Source organism: Prionailurus viverrinus, chromosome D1, assembly GCF_022837055.1.
Source record: "Prionailurus viverrinus isolate Anna chromosome D1, UM_Priviv_1.0, whole genome shotgun sequence".
Classification (NCBI taxonomy): Eukaryota; Metazoa; Chordata; class Mammalia; order Carnivora; family Felidae; genus Prionailurus; species Prionailurus viverrinus.
This window is the reverse complement of record NC_062570.1, coordinates 14,902,860-14,928,271: the sequence shown is the minus strand read 5'-3', so window position 1 is coordinate 14,928,271 and position 25,412 is coordinate 14,902,860. Positions and strand designations below refer to the sequence as shown.

At 39.4% G+C, this 25,412-nt stretch overlaps 1 protein-coding gene across 10 annotated transcripts in view; it reads left to right on the top strand.

Annotated features, from left to right (window-relative positions):
• Positions 1-25,412, top strand: part of SIK3 (SIK family kinase 3) — a 277,767-nt gene that overhangs the window by 136,508 nt on the left and 115,847 nt on the right. For all 10 annotated transcript variants that reach the window (XM_047878146.1, XM_047878144.1, XM_047878140.1 and 7 more), the window contains exons 2-3: positions 19,341-19,457; positions 23,004-23,067. In XM_047878146.1, coding sequence (XP_047734102.1) covers positions 19,416-19,457; positions 23,004-23,067 — 106 coding nt within the window. In that variant the 5' untranslated portion in view covers positions 19,341-19,415. The remainder of the gene's footprint in view (positions 1-19,340; positions 19,458-23,003; positions 23,068-25,412) is intronic.

Below are 25,412 nucleotides of genomic sequence, written 5' to 3'. Positions count from 1 at the left end.
CAAATAATAATAAACATAAAGGAACTAATTGATAATAATACAGTAATAGTAGGGTACTTTAACACCCCGCTTACATCAATGGGCAGATCATCTATGCAGAAAATTAACAAGGAAACAATGGCTTTAAATGATACACTGGACCAGATGAACTTAACAGATATATTCAGAACATTCCATCCTAAAACGGCAGAATACACAAGTGCACATGGAACATTTCCAGAATAGATTACATATTAGGTCACAAATACAAAAAGATGGAAATTGTACCATGCACCGTTTCTGAACGTAACAAACACTGTGAAGCTAGAAGTCAACCACAAGAAAAAATTTGGAAAGACCACAAACGCAAACACTGGAGGCTAAAAATGTGCTATGAAACAATGAGTGGGTCAACCAGGAAATCAAAGAAGAGATGAAAAAATATATATGGGGAAAAAAATGAAAATGAAAACACAATGGTCCAAAACCTTCAGGATGCAGGAAAAGTGGTCCTAAGAGGGAAGTATATAGCAGTAGAGGCCTACCTTGAGAAGCAAGAAAAATCTCAACTAAACAGCCTAACCTTACACCTGAAGGAGCTGGAAAGACAACAACCAATGAAACCTAGAGCCAGGAGAAAGAAGGAAATAATAAAGATGAGAGCAGAAATAAATGACCTAGAAACTAAAAAAACAGTAGAATATATCTTTGTAGAAACACATTTTATAGAGTGGCCTCAACAAAGTTTTATAAATAAAATGGCAAGAAGTGCGAGCTTGCACAAGAAAACAAGCAACTATGAGTTAGATTATTGTTTCCAAAGAGGCCTCAACAATATTTCCTGACCAATGTCATGTGCTCTTCTAGAACCTTGCTATTCTACCATCAAGAACTAGTCTGCTCCTTTCCATTAAACCTGGGCAGGCTTTTGTGACTGCTTTTTTTTTTTTTTTCCTCCAGAAGAATCTGACAGAGCTGATATTATGTGATTTCTGAGGGTAAGCCATAGAAATGCCACACATTTGTTCCTTATTCTCTTGGGATATACATTTTAGGAACACATCCGCATGCTGTGAAGAAGCCCATGCAGTCCACGGGGAAACCCATATGAACAGGAACTAAGGAACTAAGGCCTCAGGCCCATGACCCCGGCTCAGCTCCCAGCTGACAGCCAGCATTAACTTGCCAGCCTTATAAGTAAACGTGTTGAAAGTGGATTCCCAGCCTCTGTCACGCTGCTTTAGGTGATGCCACATAGAGCAGGGACAAGTTGTCCTTTCTGAGCCCTGAACGGATTGCAAATTTGTGAGCAAAAGAAATGATTATTGTTTTGATCCCCTGAGTTCTGGGATGGTTTGTTGCACAGTGACAGGTAAAACTAGAACATCAGTAGTAACCATCAGTCTCACAGACTGTAGACTTTTGAAGAAATAAAAGAGGGAATTAAAAATATGATATCATGAAGAGACTCAAAATTGATGAGAAAGATACGAAAGAAGAGCTCAGTCTCAGTACAACCTCTTAAAAATGAAAAACACAATGGAAAGATGATACAGTTTGGGTAAATTTGAAAAGTGAACTGGAAGATAGATAGATCTGAAGATTTCCAGAACTGTATGAAGAGAGGAGCTGGGGCACATGACGTTTAGTGACAGAAGGATGAGATGATACCACATATGTCTAAGTGGTTCTCAAACGTTTCGATCTTAGGACCTTGTCCATTCATACAAGTTATTGAGAACCCCAGCTTGCTTTTGTGTATGTACGTACACTTATAATTTGTTCACGTTTCTGTATATACATTACGGTTCAATAAAAAACTTACTTTTAAAAAAAGACAACATAGGGGCACCTGGGTGGCTCAGTCGGTTGAGCGTCTGACTTTGGCTCAGGTCATGATCTCACGGCTCGTGGGTTCAGGCCCTGCGTCGGGCTCTGTGCTGATAGCTCAGAGGCCTGGAGCCCGCTTCCGATTCTGTGTCTCCCTCTCTCTCTGCTCCTCCCCCACTCATTCTCTGTCTTTCTCTGTCTCTCAAAAATAAATAAAATGTAAAAAAACAACAAAAAAGGACAACATGAAGAGTAAAAAAGTAAGGCACAGCTTGAGAGAAGATGTACTGATAAGGTTATTCAGAATATAATATAATATAATATAATATAATATAATATAATATAAGTAATGTATATATACAGAATAATGTATATAATATATGCTATAATTATAGCATATATGATATAATATATAATATATATATACAGCGTATAATAGAATATATTCTGTTATTCAGAATATAAAAGAACTCCTTAAATTAAAAAGAATAAGATAGGGAAGAAAAGGAAATAGGAAAGTCCTGAATAAGTTGATTTCACTGGAGCAGGAACAAATGGTCTATGAATGTATGAAAAGGTCCTCCATTCTCTTAGTGATCAAGGAAATGCAAACTAAAACAGCAAAGAACTCTTTGCCTCCTTATGCGCCATCAGACTGGGAAAAATTAAAAAAATAGTAGTTGTTGCAGATGATAGAAAGCAGTGGGAACACTTAACACTGTTGGATACAACCATTTTGGAAAACAATTTGGCTTTACTTAGTGATTCCTAAGTATACACCCTAATGAAACTCTTACACACATGGCCCAGGAGACACGTACAAGAATATTTCAAGTACTGTTCATAATAACTAAAAATGCAAACAACTCAAATGTCTAGCATCTGTAAAGCAATACATAAAGTTGGTGTATTCATAAAAGGATGACTGTTTAGCACAAAGTGAATTAGATACCTCTTCATGCATTTCTCGGAGCAATTTTCTAAATATAATCAGTTTTATAAATTTAATCGGGATCAAAAAAGGTAGTAAAAAATAAAAAGTATGATTCTATATACATAAAGTTTAAAAACAGACATATCTAAGTAAATAGTATGTTGTTCAGTGATACATACATGGTGAAATCGTAAAGAAAAGCAAAAGAATGATAGCATAAGTTTTAAGACAGTGGTTATTCTGGGGTAGGGATGGAAATGGAAAAGCACATAAAACACCAAGGTTTGTATATGACCCATCTTGTGGTTAAAATTTCTATGAGTGTGTTGTTGAAAGGAACCCCACGGTGATTCTTTTTCTAAGGGAGGAATTTTGGTAATGCAAACGCTAGTTCTTAATTAATTTCTTTGTAGGTGTTCTTGATTATAAAAGCCTCCAATAAATACATTTTGAGGTTTTTTTTTTTTTCACAGTTGATGTCAACCTTGCTAAGTAGGGAGTGTGCCCAGGAAGAAGATGAAACTGGGAGGATTTATCCACAAGTTCAAGTTTAGTTGTTGTCTTAGAATGAGAAACTAAACTAGGCCTCGTCTCCTACCTGTCTGAAAATCGGCTTACCGTTACTAAAAACAAGAGACTATTTCCCAGTTTATTATTATTATTATGATTATTATTATTATTATTAGCAGCACCAGCAGCAGCAGAGGCACTCTTTTGCCTCTACCCCTAGCCTGAGTCTGCTGTTTGTTAAAAATCTCCATGCATTGACATCTCTTCCTTTTTCTAAAGGAATGTGAAACCCAGTAATTACACACAGACCTGACCTAGTTTGGAGGAACCAGAGGACAAAGAAACCCTAGTTTTCTTCGTCCTTTTTTTGGTTAAAAAGCAGAGATTTGGGGAGGTGAGGGCCAGAACATCTTCTATCTATGCTTTGAGAGTCTGACACATTTTGTCCCTGCTCCATATATTAGAAGTTTCCCCTTGTGTACATTGCTTATAGACTCACAGACTTGATGGTGTTGAGTTCTTTGCATGTCCGCTGACCTGGAGATGTTCGGCCATTTCCCAAGGAGACAGTGGCTGAAAGAATCTATTGATTTGTTTTTATTTTTGATTTTCTTATTTTATAGATTTGATTTTGTAAGCACTTCATCGGTCCCTTTTTGTTTGTTTGCTTTTGTTTTTGTGTTTTATAAAGAAGTAGTTGGCATCTAAACATACACATTTGCGTAAACGAATGAATGAATTGAAATAATAGCTTGGACTAGGCACCCCATTTAAGCATCACTGTGGTTGCCTAGTGACTGTTACTCCACTTCTTAGTTACTTTATTTGTTATTTTGCTAAGTTGGTAGGCGATCTTTATCCCAACTTTTATTTTTTATTTATTTATTTAAAAAAAATTTTTTTTTCAACGTTTTTTATTTATTTTTGGGACAGAGAGAGACAGAGCATGAACGGGGGAGGGGCAGAGAGAGAGGGAGACACAGAATCGGAAACAGGCTCCAGGCTCTGAGCCATCAGCCCAGAGCCTGATGTGGGGCTCGAACTCCCGGACCGCGAGATCGTGACCTGGCTGAAGTCGGACGCTTAACCGACTGCGCCACCCAGGTGCCCCTATCCCAACTTTTAATATTTTCTTTCTCAATTGATTTTTTCAGTAATAAAATCTGAGTTCCCCTTAAGCCATAGGCAAAAATGTTTTTGGTTTGGTTCTTTAACATTTGCTAAATTACAACTGGGTTCTGGTCCTCCTAGGTCCTATATCGGGTGCTTGATACTTTATTAAGCCCATTGTTTTGTTTCCTAAGTATCAGCCTTAACAGAGTAAGGTAAATGTGAATATCTGGAACATCAAGAACTAGGAGGCAAGACAGTGTGCACAAGGATAGACATACAGATCATTGGAGTAGATTCGATAGTCTAGAAACAACCCTTGTATTTATGGTCATTTGACTTTTGACCTAGAGTGCCAGGACAGTTAAATGGAGAAAGAATAGTTTTTTCAAGAAACGGTTCTGGGACACTGGATATCCACTTGTGAAGTGATACTACCTTTGCAGGTGACAAAAGTAGGCATGCTTACTTTTTCCAGTGAAGAATTTACCTGTGTTTTTACGGAAAGGGTTTGCCAGGATTCCTGTAAGTAGGGCCAGAGCTTTTGTCATGAAAGAGCTTTAGTTCTCTTTTTATGCTTGAATTCTTTTTGAAGCTCCTAGATTTCTATACCATAAATTATGGAAGGGATTTCCTTGGCCTAGAATTTCTTAGAGATGAGAGTTATGTACATCATAAAGGACCGTGGTGTATTAGTTTTCCTTTGTTGTGTAACAACTTACCCAAAACTTAACAGCTTAAGAGAGCACACATCGATTATCCCCTGGTTTCTGTGGATCAGGAGGCCCGGCACAGCTCAGCTTAGTCCTCCACTCAGGGTCTCATAAAGTTGCAATGAAGTTACTGGGTAGATTGTGTTCTCATCTGGAAGCTCAAATGGGAAAGAACTCCCTTCTGAGATTGTTCAGGCTCTTGGTAGAACTGATTTCCTTGTGACTTTATGAGTGACTTTTTGCTGGCTGTTGGCTGGAGGCCACTGTCAGGTTCTAAGGATGTTGCCTATAGTTCTTTGAGATCACCCGCAGTTGCTTTTCCTATGGTCTTCTCAAACATGGCCACTTACTTCAAGACCTCCAACTCGAGTTGGATGTGAGGGAAGAGATGACACAAAGGTGTGAAGCTATGTATCATTGTATATGTGGAATCAGTGGAGTTTGGCCACCCTAGGGTCTCTTTGCTACATATTAGATGACTTCTGTAGAGAGTATTTAATTTTGAGTCTTACCCAGTGAGTCACAGATGACAGTCACAGATACCTTCTAAAAAATACCAATTTGACATGGTAGAGCTGGTTGTAGTGAAGAGAATAAACCTTATAGTAACTGGCATTATGTTAAGTGGAGGAAAGTTGAGGTGTTCATGAAGCGTACCCACAGAAGTTGAAGAAAGCAGTCGGAGAAGAGGTGAGGTACTCGAATAGATTTTCTCTGTTACAACTTTTGCTGACTTCTTTTTTTAAAAAAATATTTATCTATCTATCTATCTATCTATCTATTTATTTATTTATTTAGAGAGTATGCAAACAGGGGAGAGGGCAGAGAGCGAGGGCGAGAGGGGGGCGGGGGGAGAGAATCCCAAGCAGGCTACTTGGTGTCAGCACAGAGCCCAACGTGGGACTTGGTCTCACAGACCATGAGATCATGACCTGAGCCGACATCAAGAGTCAGATGCTTAACCATCTGAGCCACGTAGGTGCCCCTAAACCTGACTTCTGATGTTGTCTGTCATCAATTCCTTTATGAGCCAGTTTTCCTTGTTTATTTTCAAGAATAAAATAAACAAAATCTGGTTTTCAGAGGCAGGAAAACATAGTAGTTAAGGGCTTGGGTCTAGAGCTCCACTGCTTGGGTTCAAATCCCACCTCCACTGTCTAGTATTGTATTATCTGGGCAAATGACTTCACTGGTGTGTGCATTAGTGTTTTATGGGAATAATCGTAGTACTTTATAGGGTTGTTGTGAGGAAGAAGAGCTAATGCCTGTAATTATTCATTTTTTTCCAGTGCAATGATGATTCCATGGTTATATTTTTTAAAAGAGTGTGAATCCTTTTAGAGATACATACTGAAATATTTCCAAATGAAATATGGTGATGAGGTCTTGGGTGAGATTGGTGGAGATAGAGAGCAGACAGAATTGGCGATGAGTTAAGAATTATTGAAGCTGATTGAAGCTAATTACGTTACTCTGTCTACTTTTATGAACATTTGAAGTTTTCCATAATAAAAAGTAAAAAGAAAGGAACAATACCATGGCACACATTAAGTGCTCAATATATGTTGTCTATTCTTATTATGTTTATGTTTAATATATTGGAATTAACTTGTCTAAAACACAAAGAAAAATGTGAAACTAAACTGGACACTTTAGTTTTTTAATTTCTAAGACTTTTGCTATAGATGGAAACTTTATCAAATTTGGATAGCATGTCCAAGATCCTAGACTTGGATTTTTGTTTTTGCTATTTGCTTCTTCCTAGTTGAGTTGTATTTTACGGTTTACTTAGTTTGACTTAATTGTGGCTGGCATCACACTTCATTTATAAAGTCTACTGTGGTTTCTGTAAGTGGGATTGAAATTAATATCAGTATTATTGATTATTTAGTGTAATTAGTACCAATGGTAGGAGACATTGACTTCACCGTTTCGTGAAAATATTAGTAGCAAATGCCAGGGTTTTCCTAGGCAAACAGTGGTGTTACGCTTTTTGTTTAGTGTAATGGCTGCTTAATTTAAGTGAGAAAGGTAATACTCTTTAAGAACTAATTCACTGAGGTTATCTTAGCTATAGTAAATGAAGCTTTTTTAATATGGTCTTATATTATAAAGCACTATAAGAGTAGGCTTGAAATATTTTTATTTTTTAATAAAGAATTTAAAAAAATTTTTAGAATTTACATCCACGTTAGTTAGGATATAGTGCAACAGTGATTTCAGGAGTAGATTCCTTAATGGCCCTTACCCATTTTTCCCATCCCCTCTCCCACAACCCCTCCAGTAACCCTCTGTTTGTTCTCCATATTTAAGAGTCTCTTATGTTTTGGCTCCCTCTCTGTTTTTATATTATTTTTGCTTCCTTTCCAATAAAGGAGAATTTTTAAAAAATTTATTTATTTTGAGAAAGAGCAAGCAGGGAGGGGCAGAGAGAGAGAGAGAGTGGAAGAGAGAGAATCTCAAGAAGGCTCTGCACTGTCAGTGCAGAGCCCAACTCAGGGCTTGATCCCATGAACTGTGAGATCATGACCTGAGCCGAAATCAGAGTCAGACAGTTCACCAACTGAGCCACCCAGGGGCCCCTTGAATATTTTAATCATTCAAGGTTGAGAGTTATCTAACTAGTGATTCTGATTTATTTTATATGAATGAAACTTAGGACTTAAAAAAAATTTTTTGGAAGAAGTGAATTTGTTTTTGTTTTTGTTTTTTTTTAATTTTTTAAAAAATTAAATAAATAAATAATTTTTGGGACAGAGAGAGACAGAGCATGAACGGGGGAGGGGCAGAGAGAGAGGGAGACACAGAATCGGAAACAGGCTCCAGGCTCTGAGCCATCAGCCCAGAGCCTGATGCGGGGCTCGAACTCACGGACCGCGAGATCGTGACCTGGCTGAAGTCGGACGCTTAACCGACTGCGCCACCCAGGCGCCCCAGGAAGAAGTGAATTTGAAAGAAGAAGAAATGTTGGAGTTCTAATTAGGAACTGGCACAGCGAGAGCCTTTGTGTTGATAGCTCTGCTTTCACGTGCATGCAGGCACACACTTATGTAATTGACAAGTATGTCGAGGACTACAGAGTTGGTGACTTGCCCGAGGTTTGCCACCAACATTTTTAGTGACAGAGATGGGAATTGAACTCTACATCCCAGCTCTCCGTCCAACGCTCTTTGGCCCTCCCATTTCCAGATTGTTGTCTAGAACCCAAGGGTTCTAAAAAGTTTTGTCTGTTTCTGAACCTTTTACCCAAAGTTAACCACAGTAGTTGTTTTCTTTTTTCTTTCTTTCTTACGCATTAGGGTTTCTTTTCTAATAGCAAGATTTTGTTCAAAGGGGAAAAGATTCTGCTACTGTGTATTTTAGTTTTGATGTCTTTCCTGCCCTGAGCTCTTTATTCTGTACCATCTTCTACTCAGAAAAGTACATTTGATTTATTGGCGGGGTTTTGTTGGACTTTGTTTCAAAGAATGCCATTGTGTCCTCCATAGAAATCTGTGACCCAAAGACCTCTGGAAAATTCAAAAGGACTTTTAAACATGGAGGGATAATTATTTTTAGTATGAAATTATTATCAATGAACGTTTTATTTCCTTCCAGTTCTCTACATTCTCTCTTTGTTTTCTCATCTCCTAAATCTCAGTCCTCGTGATTTTCTGGATGGTGTTTCTCATGAGCTGTTGTTTTTAAAGAAGATATTTATGCACATATATCTGTTTTAAATGAAACTATTTCTGATGTCTGGAGGTTTTTTTGGGTCTCTTTGATAGTAAGTTAGGGTCATATCAATTTGCTTAAAAATAGTCTTGTCAAGACCAAAAGAGGGCCCAAAAGATAGTGTAATGGGTTGGGCTTTGCTTAAATTGTGGATACTTTTAATGATTAAATAAGCCCCTCACTGTTATTAACTGTACTCAGTGTTTGAGTCAATTAGTACACAATTATGATTACTTAAAATCCTTGATGATACTTTAGAAACTTGTCAGAATTCTAGACTTGTACCATAATGTCAGATTAGGACTGTCATAGAAGGTCAGAATTGAGGACGCGTGTAGTCCTGCTAAGGGAAAGGATAAGCAATCTTATTATATGTCAAGTGTGTTATTTCAGGTACATGCTTCATGTAGTTGTGTTTTTACATTTAATGTGGATATAAAGATATTAACATATATGGGATATATATATATAATAACAATACATATGATAATGCATTACATTTTAATAGAACATTTTTTCCTATTTTTCTCTGGCAGTGTTAGCAGTAGTCTTCTTCCTACCTTTAAATGTCAGAAATTTGAGAATTAATGTTTACCATTAGGCTTTCCAGAGGAGTGATTTAAGTTACTTCACTGTTCAGCACATGAAATACAAACATTAATTTTGGAAATGTAAGATCTATCGATTTGAACATGTGATGACCATTAAATGCAAGGAGCTCGTTGAAGCCAGACGCAGTGCGAAACACCATCACATGAAATATTCCCATTTTGATGGAATCCCAGGGGGGCATTTTTCTGCCAGCACTAAGGGCGAGCTGTGAAGGAAGCCCGTCAGAAGGTACTTGGTGCCGTGTTCCTAACGAGTACCAGGAAGCTGGCTCTTGAATTCTGGGCTGCCACAGGGAGGAGAGCGAGGCGTCATCAGTATTCAGGTTAGGAAGCGTGGTTGGACACAGATGTACATCGTGACAGCTCACAGTACTGGCACACGAGGACGCAGGACCAGTAAGTTTCGGAATCGGAGGATAAGCTAGATGCTCTCTGGTGATGGAGATGGCTTCCCGTGTTCCCTTCGTCTCCATTACCAAATAATCAGACGTAAGAGATGAGGAATTTAGGGTAGTTTTCCGGCTGTTATTGTGTTCCCTTGGTTCGCTCAACCTTTTGCTACCACAGGCTATCTTACTAGGCCTTGGAGGCATATTAATATAGTTTAAAACAACTTAAAATATGAACTGTTGCTGACTTTGTTCACCAGGAACAACACCACCATTGTAAGGTTAGCAGGATGTTCAGTGTAATAAATCTCCATTGGGGAAGTTTAAGAAAGTTACGCCGTGCCAGTTGAATTCAACTTTCTTTCCAGCTGGTGCTTTAAAAAGCTCTGAGTGTTCTAGGTGCTACATCTAAATGTGCTTAACAGTACACAGGCTCCTTGACAAATGCCGTTCTTGGGAAGAGCACAATCCTTCTGTGAGTGTGTGTTATTTTTACCTATGAGCTGGCACTCCAGGAAAGAGTGGCGTGTACTTCATTAAGAAGATTCATCTTGAAATTCATTCAGCTTTCTGCCTCCTTCTAACCTCACAGTTGAGGTCATTGCCAAGTTTCACCCACATGTCTCATCTTTCTTCTCTGGGACTAAAATTCCATCCTTCATAGCTTCATTCCCCACCATAGCTTTATGTTTTCCCTTGGACTACCCGCTGTTCCTTGTTTGTCTTTTATTTACGAACATTCCTGTAACAATTCATATTTTTTCATAAGACCATTTTCTTAGATCTTGTTCTTTGGTGGCCACTTTAAATCATCGAAAGTTTCTTATTAAACCACTGAGCTCTTACCCTTTTCTTCTCCATCTCTTGAATGCTTTTTTGCTCAATCCCTCTATGTTCAAAGCATCTTCTCTTTGCCCTGCATTCTTCAGTCCCACTCCCTCTTTCCTGCTCTTTCCCCTCCTGCCCTTTCTCATCCTTGTAAAATAGCTCCCTAACCTTGGAATGAAGCCATCAATCCCATTCTGAATCTCTCTTTTAAACTTCGAAGCCATGGTCAACTGAAAATAGATACCCGAACATGGACGGGGCACTGATATTTGTAAAGAATTCTTCATTGCTGTGATCAGCTTCTCCTCTTCTTCACTCCTTTTTTCCCTTTTGAATATCTTTTTATTCAGTTCATTTAAATGGGAAACTTAAAGACCAGAAGTTGATTTAATGTTCTAGAAAGCCTACAAAACGTTGGCACTGTGTAAACGTTGAAATGGCAGCAGCGATGGTAATGCCAGTGTGGCTGAGAGAGTTGCCATTACATTAGAGATAGTCTGAGGGCTTCTGCCCTCCAAGAGGGTAAATGTTAACCAGATGGGAATTATTGCAACTGAGAAATCATTTTCTTTTTGTCTGAAAAATTTCCCTTGTACTCCTTGAATTCCAGTAATCACCAGAAAATTTCCACTGATCAATTATGCGCAATATAGCCATGTTCCACCTTAGGAATTTTTCCAAGAAGAATGCATGTTTCATGGTAGATTTTCTCGCTTTGCTAAGCTTGCAATTCTCTATCCTCCAGACATTGTAAATGCACAAACGATTTCATTGTCACCATTTAGTACAGCCCAAACTGAGAAGTATAGAAAAATAAGTCACCTAAAGACCTGTTAGATACTGTGAACTATTTCCTCAGGGGTTCATTGAAAGCTGATTTACCCTCACTTTTGGTGGTCATGTGGCGGCCTCCTGTGTGGAGTTGGCTGGGATCCTAGCATCTCAGTCATTCTTTAGGCTTCACCGCTTTGTATTTTTCCAGAAACCGTTGTGATTGGTATGTAAAATGGAGAGAATAATCAGTTCCTCCCAAATATATGTCTTTGCTTTGCCCCTTTGAACTTGATTTGACTATTTGTTACAAAATAAAATATGTAGCCCTTCTTGATTGGTTCCGGGGCAGAGGTCAGGATTTCCCAAGAATATGGCCAGCCTGCATCCTGACAACTGCCACATGGCACATCATTAATCATGGCCAGTTAGTGCCTGGCAGGTTTAGCTTTATAGTCCAGCTTGTATATCTTGTGATGGTTTGGAGTTTCATTAAACCTGTTTCCTGATGACAGTTCTATTTTCCAGTATCTTAAAAGAAAGAAGTTTGTGTGTGTATGTTTAAATCAAGGCTGATTGCAAAAGGCATTCACCTTCCTTTTCTGGAAGCTGTTCGTAACTGGGAATGCATCAAGTCCTACAGAAAACAATTTGAGTGACTATATTTTCAGCTTTCCCAAAGATACACGATTTAAGATAATGGGAAAGAAGTTAATTGATCACATACAATGATGCCTCATGGCAGTTGTTCTCAAAGTTTGATCCAGAGACCCCCCCCAAAAAGAGTCTCCAGAATTGTTCCAGTGAGTCTCAGAGGTCAAAATTGTTTTCCTAAGTATTTAAACATTATTCTCATTTTTCACCCTCCTTCTCTCACAGTTATACAGTGGTGATTTTAAGAGATTATACGTGATAGGTGAGGTAATTACTCTGATGGCTGGTCAAATGTGTGCTGTGTGTTCTAGTGTTCTAAAATTTTCTGTTTTCATTTCTGATTTTAACCAATTTCTAAGTAAATCTTGATAGATATTACTCATGTAAACAAAACTTCTTTGAAGGTCTCAGAAATTTTTATTTAAAATTTTTTTTAATGTTTATTTATTTTTGAGAGAGAGAGAGAGAGAGAGAGAGACAGAGAGAGAGAGAGAGAGAGAGAGAGTGTGAGCAGGGGAGGGGCAGAGAAAGAGAGAGAGGGATACACAAAATCTGTAGCAGGCTCCAGGCTCCAAGCTGTCAGCACAGAGCCCGATGCAGGGCTTGAACTCCCAGACCATGAGATCATGACCTGAGCCGAAGTTGGAACCTTAACCGATCGAGCCACCCAGGCATGCTTGGTCTCAACAATTTTTAAGAGAAGGAGTCCTGAGACCCAAAGTTTTGTGAATTGCTAGCTTAATAGTGGAAAACGTAATTCTCTCTCAGAACCCTGCTGAGAGTAGCCTCCAGCCGGCTGCACCAGGGCGCTGCCTTAAGCCAGTCAGTTGTTCAATAAACAGTTTTTAATGGAATTAAATTGAGTTCTTGGAATGTAACTTTTCAGACCTAATTTAAGATTCTCTCCCAAGGCAGCGTTTGAGCCTTGAGTGCATTGCACCCTGCCAAGTTTCTTCGAGATCAGTAACTGGCAATCCTCAACATTGAGTCAAGTATTTCAGAAGTCATTGTCATGTAATACCTGCTTTAACTGGCATCTTACTGGCATCGTCTAACATGTGGGCCACATATATGATTTTAAATTTCCTAGCAGTCATATTTAAAAAAGTAAAAAGAAACAGGTGAAACTCATTTTTTTTCCAGCTTCAATGAGGTATAATTGACAAAATTGTAAGATATTTAAAGTGTACAATGTGTTGTTTTGATATGCTCGTACATTGTGTAGGATCCCCACCCCCCACCTCCCCGTTGAGTTAATTAACATGTTCATCCTCACATATTTGCTATTTCTCTTCTGTTCCTTGTTTTTTTGTTTGTTTTCGGTGAGAACGTTTAAGTTCTAGCCTCTTGGCAAATTTCAATAATACAATAGTGTTATCAGCTATAATCACCATGTTTTATATTAGATCCTCAGACCTTATTCATCTTTTAAATGAAAGTTTGTATCCTTTTACCAACTTGTCCATATTTCTTCCACCATCCCCCAAGCCCCCTGGCACCCACTTTTCTACTTTCTATTTCTGTGAGTTTGAATTTTTCTTTTTCTTTCTTTTTTTTTTTTTTTAGATTCCACATATAGGTAATACCACGTGCATTGTGGTATTGTGGTTGTCTTTGTGTCTGTCTTATTTCACTTGGCATACTGCCCTCCAGGTTCATCCGTGCTGTTCCAAATGACAGGCTTTCCTTCTTTTTTAAGGCTGGATAATATTTCATTGTGTATATGTATGCTGCATTTTCTTCATCCATTCATCTGTTGACAGACACTTAGATTGTTTCCATACCTTGGCTATTGTGAATAATTCTGCTTATGAATACGGAAGTACAGATATTTTTTGAGATCATGATTTCACTTCCTTTGAATATACACCCAGAAGTGGGATTGCTGGGTCATACAGTAGTTCTGTTTGCAATTTCTTAAGGAACCTCCATATTGTTTTCCGTAGTGATTGCACCAATTTATATTCCCACCAGCAGTGCACAAGACTTCCCTTTTCTCCACAGCCTCACCAGCGTCTTTGGTAATAGACACCCTAACAGGCATGAGGTGGTATCTCATTGTGGGTTTTTCATTTGCAGTTTCCTGATAAGGTATAATGTTTTGGCCATTTGTATGTTTTCTTTGGGAAAATGCCTACTTAGGTCTTTTGTCCATCTTTGAATTGGGTTATTTGTGTTTTTTCTGTTGAGTTTTGTCAGTTCCTAGTTTATTTTGCTTAGTGACTGCTTATCAGATATGTTGTGGTCTGAAAATATTTTCTCCCATTCTATAGGTTTCAGTGAAATTAGTTTTAATAATGGATTTTATTTAGCCTGGTATATCTAAAATGTTATTTCTTCATGTAAGCAATATAAATTTATCAATGAGATCATTTATATTCTCATTTTAATATTAAGGCTTTGAGATCTGGTATATATTTTACATTCATAGCACATCAATTTGCACTGGACACATTAGTAAGAACTAAAAGGGGCAAATAGCTATTCCTCCCCCCCCCCCCCCCCCCGCTTCTAGAATGAATAATGAAGAACTGGGACTTTAAATTTGGCATGATCTGAGTTTAATTTTTTGTCATACCACATGCCAACGAAAAAAGGAGAGTTTGTTGAATGGAAATCTCTTGGGTAGAGACTCCTGGCAAGCTGTATCTGTTCAGCAACATATTTGATACAGTGCCACGTTTAATTAATATTAGTGTCAGTTCATAAAATCCTCCTCCTTGTAAGAGAAAAGAATTCTATGTAGAACAAGAAACTTTAAGAAATCTGTGGTCCTTGGTAGTGTGTTGGAAGTTTCCTTTTTTCACTTGTTAGCGCTTTTTATATGTAAGTACAGGGATGTGATTCATAGATTTTTCAGCACCAAAATTTTTTTTTTAATGTTTATTTTATTTTTTTGAGAGAGAGAGAGACAGAACATGAGCAGGGGAGGGCAGAGAGAGAGGGAGACACAGAATCCGAAGCAGGCTCCAGGCTCTGAGCTGTCATCACAGAGCCCGATGCGGGGCTCGAACTCACGAGCCTTCGAGCTGTGAGATCATGACCTGAGCCGAAGTCGGCCGCTCAACCGACTGAGCCACGCAGGCGTCCCTCAGCACCAAAATTTAAACACATTCTTTGAGAGTTTATCTTCTGTTTACCTAGCAGTTAACCTTTTGTTGTGGATGCATTTCATTTTTTAAGCAACTGGGGCGGAGTAGGGGAATGCGTGGGTGACTCAGTCAGTTGAGCATCCGACTTCAGCTCAGGTCATGATCTCATGGTTCATGAGTTCGAGCTCCGCGTCAGGCTTTCTGCTGTCAGTGCAGAGCCTGCTTTGGGTCCTCTGTCTCCCTCTCCCTCTGCCCCTACCCCACTCACACGCTCTCTCTCTCTCTCTCTCTCTCTTAAATATAAATTAAAAAAAAAAAAATTCAAGCAACTGGGATGTACTTTAAAACGTTTATTATGTACTCACCAGTAATCTGTAGCCATGAAAATTCATGATCATTGATCTCTTCAGGTATTCTTAAAATAATCATACCTGCTTGCCAGCTCCTTGCTCTCTGACTTGGTAGCTTCTCTGTTTCATCGGTATTTTTCCATTTTCTCAAATCTCCACTTTTCAGTTTGCAGCTAAAATTGGAGCCAAGTAACATGTGTGTCCTCCTCTCTGGTGTTAGTACTTAGTGTGGAGGGCGGGGAGCCCGGCCTGCCATGAAGAAGCAGAGCTCGCTCTCCCCGGCCCAGCCCTCAGGATCAGGTCTTGCTGTGGGTTCCATCTTTTGGCTTGGTGTGACTTTCCCAAATAGAATGCATTTCCCCCCCTAGCTACATTCCTTCCATGTTCTTCCCACATCAGCTGGAAGTAACCAGTTGGTTCTGGATGCTGCCCACAAATTCTTAGCTCTTTTGCTTCTTGGTCCCCTCAACTTGCCCCTCGATTTAAGGGACTGATGTTTTTGAGATCCAGGATTATGTTGTTGAGTAAAGCAAATCTCATTTTTTCCGAGGAATGCCTGAAGTTTAAGGCTTGATTCCGGAAAACCAATCACAACAGCAGTACCTATAATTAATGTGTATTGCGTGTTTACCACATGCCAGGCATTGTACTAAGCAGGTTGCATCCATTAGCTTAGTACATCCCCGGCAACCCTTAAAGCAGGTTCAATAGTTGCCCACAGTTTTTAGGTAAGGGACATAGAAAAATTAAATAGTTTGCTCCAAGTTATACATTAAAGGGCAGCTCCAAGATTTCGAACCCAGGAGCTTGACACCAGAGTCCTTCCTCTTGACACTGTATTCAGCTGGTAGGCAAAGCTTTGCCCGTGTCTTGTTGAATCTGGAGTCTCATTGCAGAGTAGACGGGAATTTGATGCTTTAATGTATTAAAACCTCTCTGCTTCCGCCTTCTAAGAACAGATTATACTTAATGCAATTTTCCCTGAAAAGACAGGGATATATTTCAGTACGTAGGACCATATTCCCTTTATGTGAAGTCTGATTGCTTGTTATGAAATGTGAAACTACATCCATGCTATACCGTTATCTTTATTAAATTAAAAATATTTATTAGGTGCACAGAATATAAGATCTTAAAGCCAGTTTGTTCTCATAGGTGATTAGGTTTGGTTTTCTCTTTCCCTTGATGAAAATCTTACTGCCTCAGAGAGCAAATGAAATTCAGAATGAGTTCACGTGAATTAGGAGGCCCTACTATATGACTCCCCCAATTACAGTGTGACTCAGTATTCTCTTGGGTGTGAAGAAGTACAAAAATATGGTTAAATGCATTAAAAGCCCTCATTAACTGTCTTCATCCTCGCCCCCCATTACTTTTTCAGTGCCATCCATTGGTAGGCATAGGCAGGTTAGGGGATTTGAGGCCCAGTCCTTGGACAGTTGGTGATCAGCAAAACTAGTATTGCTTTGCAACTTTTTGTGTGTTGTGGCATACGCAGAAAGTGATCATATTTTATCTGGGGTAGACAGATGAGGTTTCTTGAGGCCGGAGGTGATCCACTGCCCCGACCCATGGCCTTGGGTACACTTGTAATCCATTTCTAGCACACCAGTTGGAAAGCTCTGCCACGGCATATGGCTGCAAGTTTATAAGCATGTCACGTATATGAAAGTAATCTGTGAAGTATGATGTGCTATTTTATTAATAATTAATTAAGACCCAGATATTTGTTATATAAAAAGACATTGTAAACTGTGATTTTTTTTTCCCCCCAGTTGTTTTGGGAGCCGTTCTTAGAGAACCAGGTGCAGATGCCAGACTAATTGCTGGAGTTAAGGTCCTGTGTGTGATATATGGCACAGTAATGAGGAGAAGTAGAAACGCTAACAGTCCAGGGGGATAGGCAGTCAGATGTTCTACCACTGAGCTATCCCCGCTAATCTGGGGTGATTTGGTGCAAGGCTTCTTATAGGAGATCAGACAGCCGGTGAGATTTGTTAACGGTTTTACTATTTCTCCTGTAAGATTTCCTACCCTCTTTTCTGCCTGTCCCACTTCTTTCTTTTCTCAAGTTCTGCTCTGTTGGTAAAGTCTTTCTGTAGGTCAGCTTCTCCCGCAGGTGAAGGTCACACTCGATCCTCTGTTCCACCGTCATAACTTGTACGTAGCTTTGCCGATTGTGTTTCCAACGTTGTATTGTTGTCTGTTTCACACATGTCTTTCCCCAACTAGATTGTGAGTCCCTTGAAGTTAAGGCTGCATCTGATTTAATTATTGTAGGCTGAGTTACAGCCAGCTCACTTTATTACTTTCCATCATTAGGCAGGGCTTAAATGTTCTTTGAATTGAGCTGAAATTTGTCTCCCTGGGCCTTTCTCCCATTAGTCTTCATTCTAACATCTGAAACAACTGCAGAGTTACTTTTATGTCAGTCATTCTTACATTTGAATCATCTCCCATGTATGGTTCTTTATCGTCTTTATTGCTCTGGACTGAACATTTTTATTGTTGAAATTTTGCTTCTCTGGTTTTTCTTTTCTTTTTCTTACTAGTAAACTTCCTTTCCCTCTCTCAGTGTGGGGAATCACAGAATTTTAGCATTGAAAGGAGCTAGCATTTACCTTGTCTTGGTCCTTCATCAAACTAATATTCTTTGCCTACTTGCTGATTGACTGAGATGGAGATACAGATATTTTGGGGCAACACAATATTTTGAGTATTTCATTCACTAGGAATAATGACGAAGTTTAGATACAGTGGATTATAAACGTTCTTCATCTTTCATTCTGTTTTAAAATGTACCTGCTGCTGGATGTCTTAAGAATGATGAGCAAAATAGATGTTTGATACTGAAGGAGTGTATCTGCGGTACAGAAAGAGCTTCAGATTTTTATAGCATTACCGTTAAGAATTTGACTCTAAAGTCAACCTACCTGGGCTTTAATCCTGGATCTACCACATGCCAGTTTACATTACTTAATCTTGAGTAAATTACTTAATCTGCGTATGTCTCAGTTTCCGTATTTGTAAGATAAGGTTAATAATAACGTAGGGTATTGTGAGGTTTAAATGATTTAGTGCTTGGAAAGCACGAAGAGCAATGCTCGGCGCCCAGCAGATGTTCAGTGTGTAGTGACCTCTGCCTGTTCCACCCCCAGGACTGTGGAGTTACGCACGCATCTGGTGAGATGTGGGATGCATCCGTGTAATTTCTGGTCCAGTCTTACTGACTTATCATGTACTTGTGATATAAGCCTCTTATCTTAATAAGAGGCCCAACATCTCATGGCCCGCATCAAAGCATGATTTTCCCAGAATGAGACCATATCTGTGTAGCACTGAAGTATTTTGTTTGCCATAAGGTTTTACTGTAGGAGTGGTTTAAGAAATGGCAGAAACGCCCATTAGCTTTTGGAGTCTGTTCCTTTGAAACCAACTTGCTGGGAATACATTTCCTGACTTTTTAAAAAGTAAATTCATTTTCTTCATTGATATTCTGTAAACACAATAGTGGCAACTTATATTTTGTGGAATACAATGTGTTCAAGTGGATTTAATTTTCCTTAGTAAACTGCTTTTAATAATGCATCAGAGGGGCGCCTGGGTGGCGCAGTCGGTTAAGCGTCCGACTTCAGCCAGGTCACGATCTCGCGGTCCGTGAGTTCGAGCCCCGCGTCAGGCTCTGGGTTGATGGCTCAGAGCCTGGAGCCTGTTTCCGATTCTGTGTCTCCCTCTCTCTCTGCCCCTCCCCCGTTCATGCTCTGTCTCTCTCTGTCCCAAAAATAAATAAATGTTGAAAAAAAAAATTAAAAAAAAAATAATGCATCAGAGTACATTTTTTTCCTCTGTTCTCAGGTTGCTATCAAGATCATAGACAAGACCCAGCTGGATGAAGAAAACTTGAAGAAGATTTTCCGGGAAGTTCAAATTATGAAAATGCTTTGCCACCCCCACATCATCAGGCTCTACCAGGTAGGTTCCCTAGTGGGGTAGCGTATGGCAGCGAAGAATCCAGGATGGTCATTTTATGTGTATAGGTGCCTTTGAGGAAAAGGTGTCTGGGTGAACATCTCCAGCTTTTCTTGGTTTCTGTGTTCATATGTTTATCCTCCTGTTTTCCCCACCCTTTTATCTCCACATTCAGCACTCATGTTTTATCTGGCTCTTTACTAGTAAGCTCTACCTTACCCTACATGTAGGCCTTTCACATTTGTTCTTTAAAGCTTGGGGACCATTCTTTGTGAGAATTACACAAAAAGATTATTCAGAAGATGACAAGAACTTACTTATGTAGGTCCAAATCCTAAAACAGAATGGGAAAGCCAGAAGGAACGGAGGATTCTTAGGGATGAAAAGCTAGAGGTGAATATAACATTATCTTTTTCTAACATCACTTAAATGCTCATTTCTGTGATCCTGGTATGACGTATGATGGAAAAGGATATTTTAACTATGGCCCCTTTGGTCAGTCAGAACCCACCTCTTTTCTAGTAGGGTCCTAGATTATGTTTTCGGAGGTAGCATTTGATTATTTTGGTAACCGTGAGATTGATTTTGTGTAATGGAAGAGATTTCCCTTCTAGTTCTCTTACCTTCCCGAGAAGCATGCATATTTCATGCCACCCTCAACAATTCCCTTGCTTTACTGCAAAAGCAATAGGTCTAATGGCTGGAATTTCAAGCCAGATAGGAATAGAGGACCTTGCCTTAGCAGGCTGGTGGAAGAGATATTTTGGGAGAGGTGGGGCTTTGGGGTGCTTCTCAAATTGCAGTGTGTTGGCAGTCACAAGCTCTGCCTCTGCATAAGGCCAGCCCTGCTTGCTGCTTTCCACCAGAACAGCCATCACCTAGTTGTTCAGGAAGTGGCCACCCACTCGGTTCATTTGCTGCTGTTACTCTGCAGTAAAGGTTACTGGCCCAGACATGGCACCATGTGTAAGGGTGGAGGCACAATGGGCAGGCTTTCAGAGTCTATTAACTTTATGGAAAGGAAAGCATGTTGTGATGTTAGTGTGTGTGGTTAAGGCTACAGCTTTAGGGCTCTTTTCTGGCATCAGCTGTTCACATAATGAAATGAATTAGATCAGCAGGAGCAGACTTGTTGAAATTTATCAGACCAAATTCTGTTGAGCCACACCTACATTGTGCCCCAGAAGCAAACTCGTGAAAGCTTCTTGGTGTTGCCTGAAGACTTAACGTCTGCAAACTCGGAGGTGTCTAACCTCTGTTTCCTTCCTATCCTGATCAACTGAGTAAACTTCTTGACCTCACTTTTTAAAATAAATCATCTTTAAATAATTGAAGGGTTATTAGGCCAACTTTCCTCAAGAGGTTAACTTGGAGGTATTAACCTTACAACTGAATTCTCCAAGTTTATCTTTCTTACCCAAGATTGCATTAGCTTATAAGAAGTCTCAGTTTCAGGCATGACTTTGAACAATGCCCTCTTTTAAGCTTTAATTTTGCTCTCTGGCAGCTACTATTGTTAATAGGGGATTCTGAGCTGCCAGGGTGAATGGCTGTCAAATTGTCTTTATAAATAGTATCAAGGTAGTTTTCAGGTCATTTGCCAAATCGTCAATTTGTAGAGGAAGCCAAATATAGGTAACTGTATAGGAAAGTTTTTGAACTACTGAAAAATTTAAGAGTAAAAGAACATTTGCAGTCAATAAAAGACCTGGGGGTACAAAGGAGATATACGATTTTTTTTTTTAAATGTTTATTTATTTTTGAGACAGAGAGAGACAGAGCATGAACGGGGGAGGGGCAGAGAGAGAGGGAGACACAGAATCGGAAACAGGCTCCAGGCTCTGAGCCATCAGACCAGAGCCCGACACGGGGCTCGAACTCACGGACCGCGAGATCGTGACCTGAGCTGAAGTCGGACGCTTAGCCCACTGAGCCACCCAGGCGCCCCAGGAGATATGCGATTTTTTAAAATTTTCTTTTTTTTTTACTCAACACCTGCATATATGTAGAGCATTGACGTTTTGTTGTGTTAATCAACATACAGGAAGATCTTGGAAGCAATGCATGTAACAAACAATGAGCTAATACCACCAGTATATGGTTTTTAAAAATTAAAGAGAAAAAAAAGTACAATACAGTTACTAAATTGAAAAAGTAACGTGCACTCATGTGACAGATTACCGTGAAACCATACCGAAGAAGAGATTTACTATTACAACACATAATGCTGTTACATGATATTGATGTGTAAAGATATCAAAGCTCAAGTAACTAGGAAATAATTGAGCAAAATAATTACCAATGAATTATGGTGAAAGTCTAAAGCTGTATTGCCCGGTATGATAGCCACTGGCCACACATGGCTATTGAGTATCAAAATGTAGCTACAGCAAATGAGGAACTGAAATGATAATGTTTTGGACTACTGGGATAAATAAAATACTAAGTTTTAAAAATACTTTTTTAAAACTTATTAATATGGCTGTTAGAAAAGTTAAAATTATATATGAGGCCTACATTGTATTCTGTTGATCAGCATTGCTCTAGAATGGTACGGAATAAATGACTTATGGACAGTGTTTCCTTTGGGGGAATAGGATGAGGGGGCTGGGAAGAGGAAAATCTTTGGCCTTTTGTTCATATACCGGCATTTAAAAAATTTATCATGAGCATATATACTCATACATTACCTTAAAAAATAATGGGGCGCCTGGGTGGCGCAGTCGGTTGAGCGTCCGACTTCAGCCAGGTCACGATCTCGCGGTCCGTGAGTTCGAGCCCCGCGTCAGGCTCTGGGCTGATGGCTCAGAGCCTGGAGCCTGTTTCCGATTCTGTGTCTCCCTCTCTCTCTGCCCCTCCCCCGTTCATGCTCTGTCTCTCTCTGTCCCAAAAATAAATAAACGTTGAAAAAAAAAATATTTAGTGATAAAGGTAAAAAAGGAAGAAAGGACTGCCAACACAATAAAACTAAATAAAAAAGGCAAAATAGGGACCAAAACAAAATACAGATGAGTAATTTATATTGCAGTGTTGAATATTTACATGATTCTTCCCAATTTTGAAGAAACGGATGGCAGGGAGGAAAGTTGTCCTGTCCCTTAAAAAAACATATCCGTATGTGATTTCTATGCGGTTCTTAAGTGATTCCCACCATTTTCCCTAGGCTTTTTTTGTTTTGATTGGGTCTTGGGGGGAACATTTTTGAACTTGGAAGTGATCAGTGTCGAATGTGAATTTTCTGGTTTTTGGCAGCTTCTTTGCTTCTCAGTTTTGTGGAGCTTACGAGATTGCAGAGGCCTCATGAAACAACAAAACGTCCGTCTCAAGTCGTAAATCCTTCCTACGTTTAAGAACGTGAAGGGATCCCTATTTCCCCCCTTTCTTCTTTATGGCATTTATGTGTGTCTCCCCTCCAGTGTTTTAAGTTTCCTGTAAGCAGTAATGGTTATTAATATTTCAGACAACAAAAGAGGGTTCCTTAGTTTCTCTTCCCATGATATCAGCCTGTCATTTGTGTCACTCTCTGTCGCTTTCCTGCCTTTGTACCAGGTTATGGAGACAGAACGGATGATTTATCTGGTGACAGAATATGCTAGTGGAGGGGAAATATTTGGTAAGTACCTCTATTGCATTCTTTAAGAAGCTATTGAGCACACTATTGCAAACCTAAAATAGCCATTCAACACCTTTGTCACTTGAGTGGCTGTCACTTGATGCTGTCCTTTTCAATCAAGAATTTTCATTTATTTTGGTTTACCTGTTTAAGTCCCTTCACCCTCTTTGTTTCCGCAGCAGAGGTGTTCTGTTTATTTCCATCAGGTGGTAACAGTTGGGATTAAAGATCTGCAAAAACAAACCTCCCTACTGAACATACAGCAGGTGCCTGCAGCCGAGGGTCTTTGCTATTGCTACATCTGCCTGGGGTCACCGTGTGTGGCAGAACCCCCGCAGTGGATGGGCCTCTGTTTTGTGTGAAGGCGCCCCTTGGAGCCAACAGTCTCATTCTAATGCTTTCTTTAAATTTTGTTTACATATAACATGTAACTGTATTCCTTACTGCGTGTTCCCAGCTCCCTTGATGATTCTTATAGTTTGGGAGGTTCTGTCTGCAGTAACTTTTTTTTTTTTTCTTAAACACTTAGCACAACATCAGAATTAAACAGTGGGATTTGTTACCAGGAAATCAGACTTTTTGAGGTGGTAAAAACGGGCCAAAAAAAAAATTTTTTTTTTTTTGTAACAGTGATAAATGGAGCCAAGTAGAGGTAAAGGCTAAACTTTTCACATTTAGATTCACATGTCTTGTTATTTTTAATTTGTTTGTTTGGTAAGTAACTACAGAGAAATGTTTCTTCTTTAGGTTCATGTAGATTATTTATTTTTTGGATTATGTTTTAGTTTACATTGTGGTCCAATTTTTTTTTTAAGTTTTTAAGTGTATCTAAAAGTATGAGATAACTTTGAAAGTAGAATGTTCTTTTTTTTTTTTTTTTAATGTTTATTTTCGAGAGAGAGACAGCACGCACGCAAGTGGGGGAGGGGCAGAGAGAGAGGGAGACAAAGAATCTGAAGCAGCTCCAGGCTCTGAACTGTCAGCACAGAGCCCGATGCTTCAATGACTGAGCCACCCAGGGGCCCCTAAAGTAGAATCTTTTTATTAGTGACTGGTCATTTGTGACTGTATGGATTTTGCATCTGTGTGTGTTAAAAGCTTTCCTTGAAATCTTACAATTTGGGCCTAAAAGTCTTCAGAGTGTTTTTTCAAGGCTGTATTTTCATTTCCTAATAATATTTTTAATTGACTTTGTGTATGTGCTTGTGTACAATAGTAGTCTTGGGAGAAAAGAGGCCTTGTCATCTTAATATTTATAATAATCAAAGACTCCAATCCATTGCATATCAGATCTACCTTGCTCTTCAGAAAAACAGTTTTTAAAAGTACAGAAAAGATAACAATGCCCTGGTTAGAGATTCTTTGTGGAAATGTAGCTTAAGGCATGAACAAACAGAATAGTACTTCTCTTGGTATTATTATAAAAGACCTAGAGAAAGAAAATGATGTATTACCTAAATAAATCATTGTGACTGCACAGGGATATGACTATTGCATGAGCTCAGGTTTTTAAAAGGATGGGAAGGCTTGTAAAAGATGAAAAGATGGGCATGATCAAGAACATGAACTTTGGAGGCAGTTCGACCTGGTTTTGAGTCAGCTACTTGCCCCCTATTTGCTGTTTTGATTGGAGCAAGTTATCAAATGCTTCTGGGACTCAGTTTCATGGTCTGTAAAAGTGAGGTCTTTAATATCTGCCTCACAGTTGTGGAGATTAAACGATATCACACAAATAGATCCCTAGCACTTTGCTTCCTTCACTTCCATGTTAAAGAACAACTGGGCAGCTGACATCTGTCATGACAGGATGAGGATCTCCGCTGACCCGCTTCCCAGTGAAACGTGAAAAGTGCTGAAAACCCCCAAAACCATGGTTCTAAGTGTGAACAGCAAATGAAGACATTTATTCAGGAGCATCTATGAAAATTTGGTAAGAAATGAGGCTGTGGTTTTTAAACCATTACTGCTCCCTCCTTGTCAACTCAGTGAGGGGGAGATTCCAGTTCAGACTACAGGACCCTCCAACTCTAACCTAGACTAATGGCTCCTGGAGGAACAGGACATCAGCATTCTCTTCCAGTCCCCAGCTGCCTGTTACCGCTAAGTCTTGGGTGAATGTAGTTTAGGAGCAGGGACTCCCTTCTTCTGCCTAGCCTCTAGTTGTAGAGTTTGGTCGCAGCACACTGAGAATATTGGAGCCCAAACTGTTCTTGCCTCAGATTGTAAGTTGGTAGTTCCATCCCACGAGAGGAAAACTGAGAGGACCCCAGACTGTGCCCCTCTCCTTCCAAAGAGCTCTCTGCTCCTATAGTGGGAGTGCCACTCGGAGGGAACTTTGCCTTTGT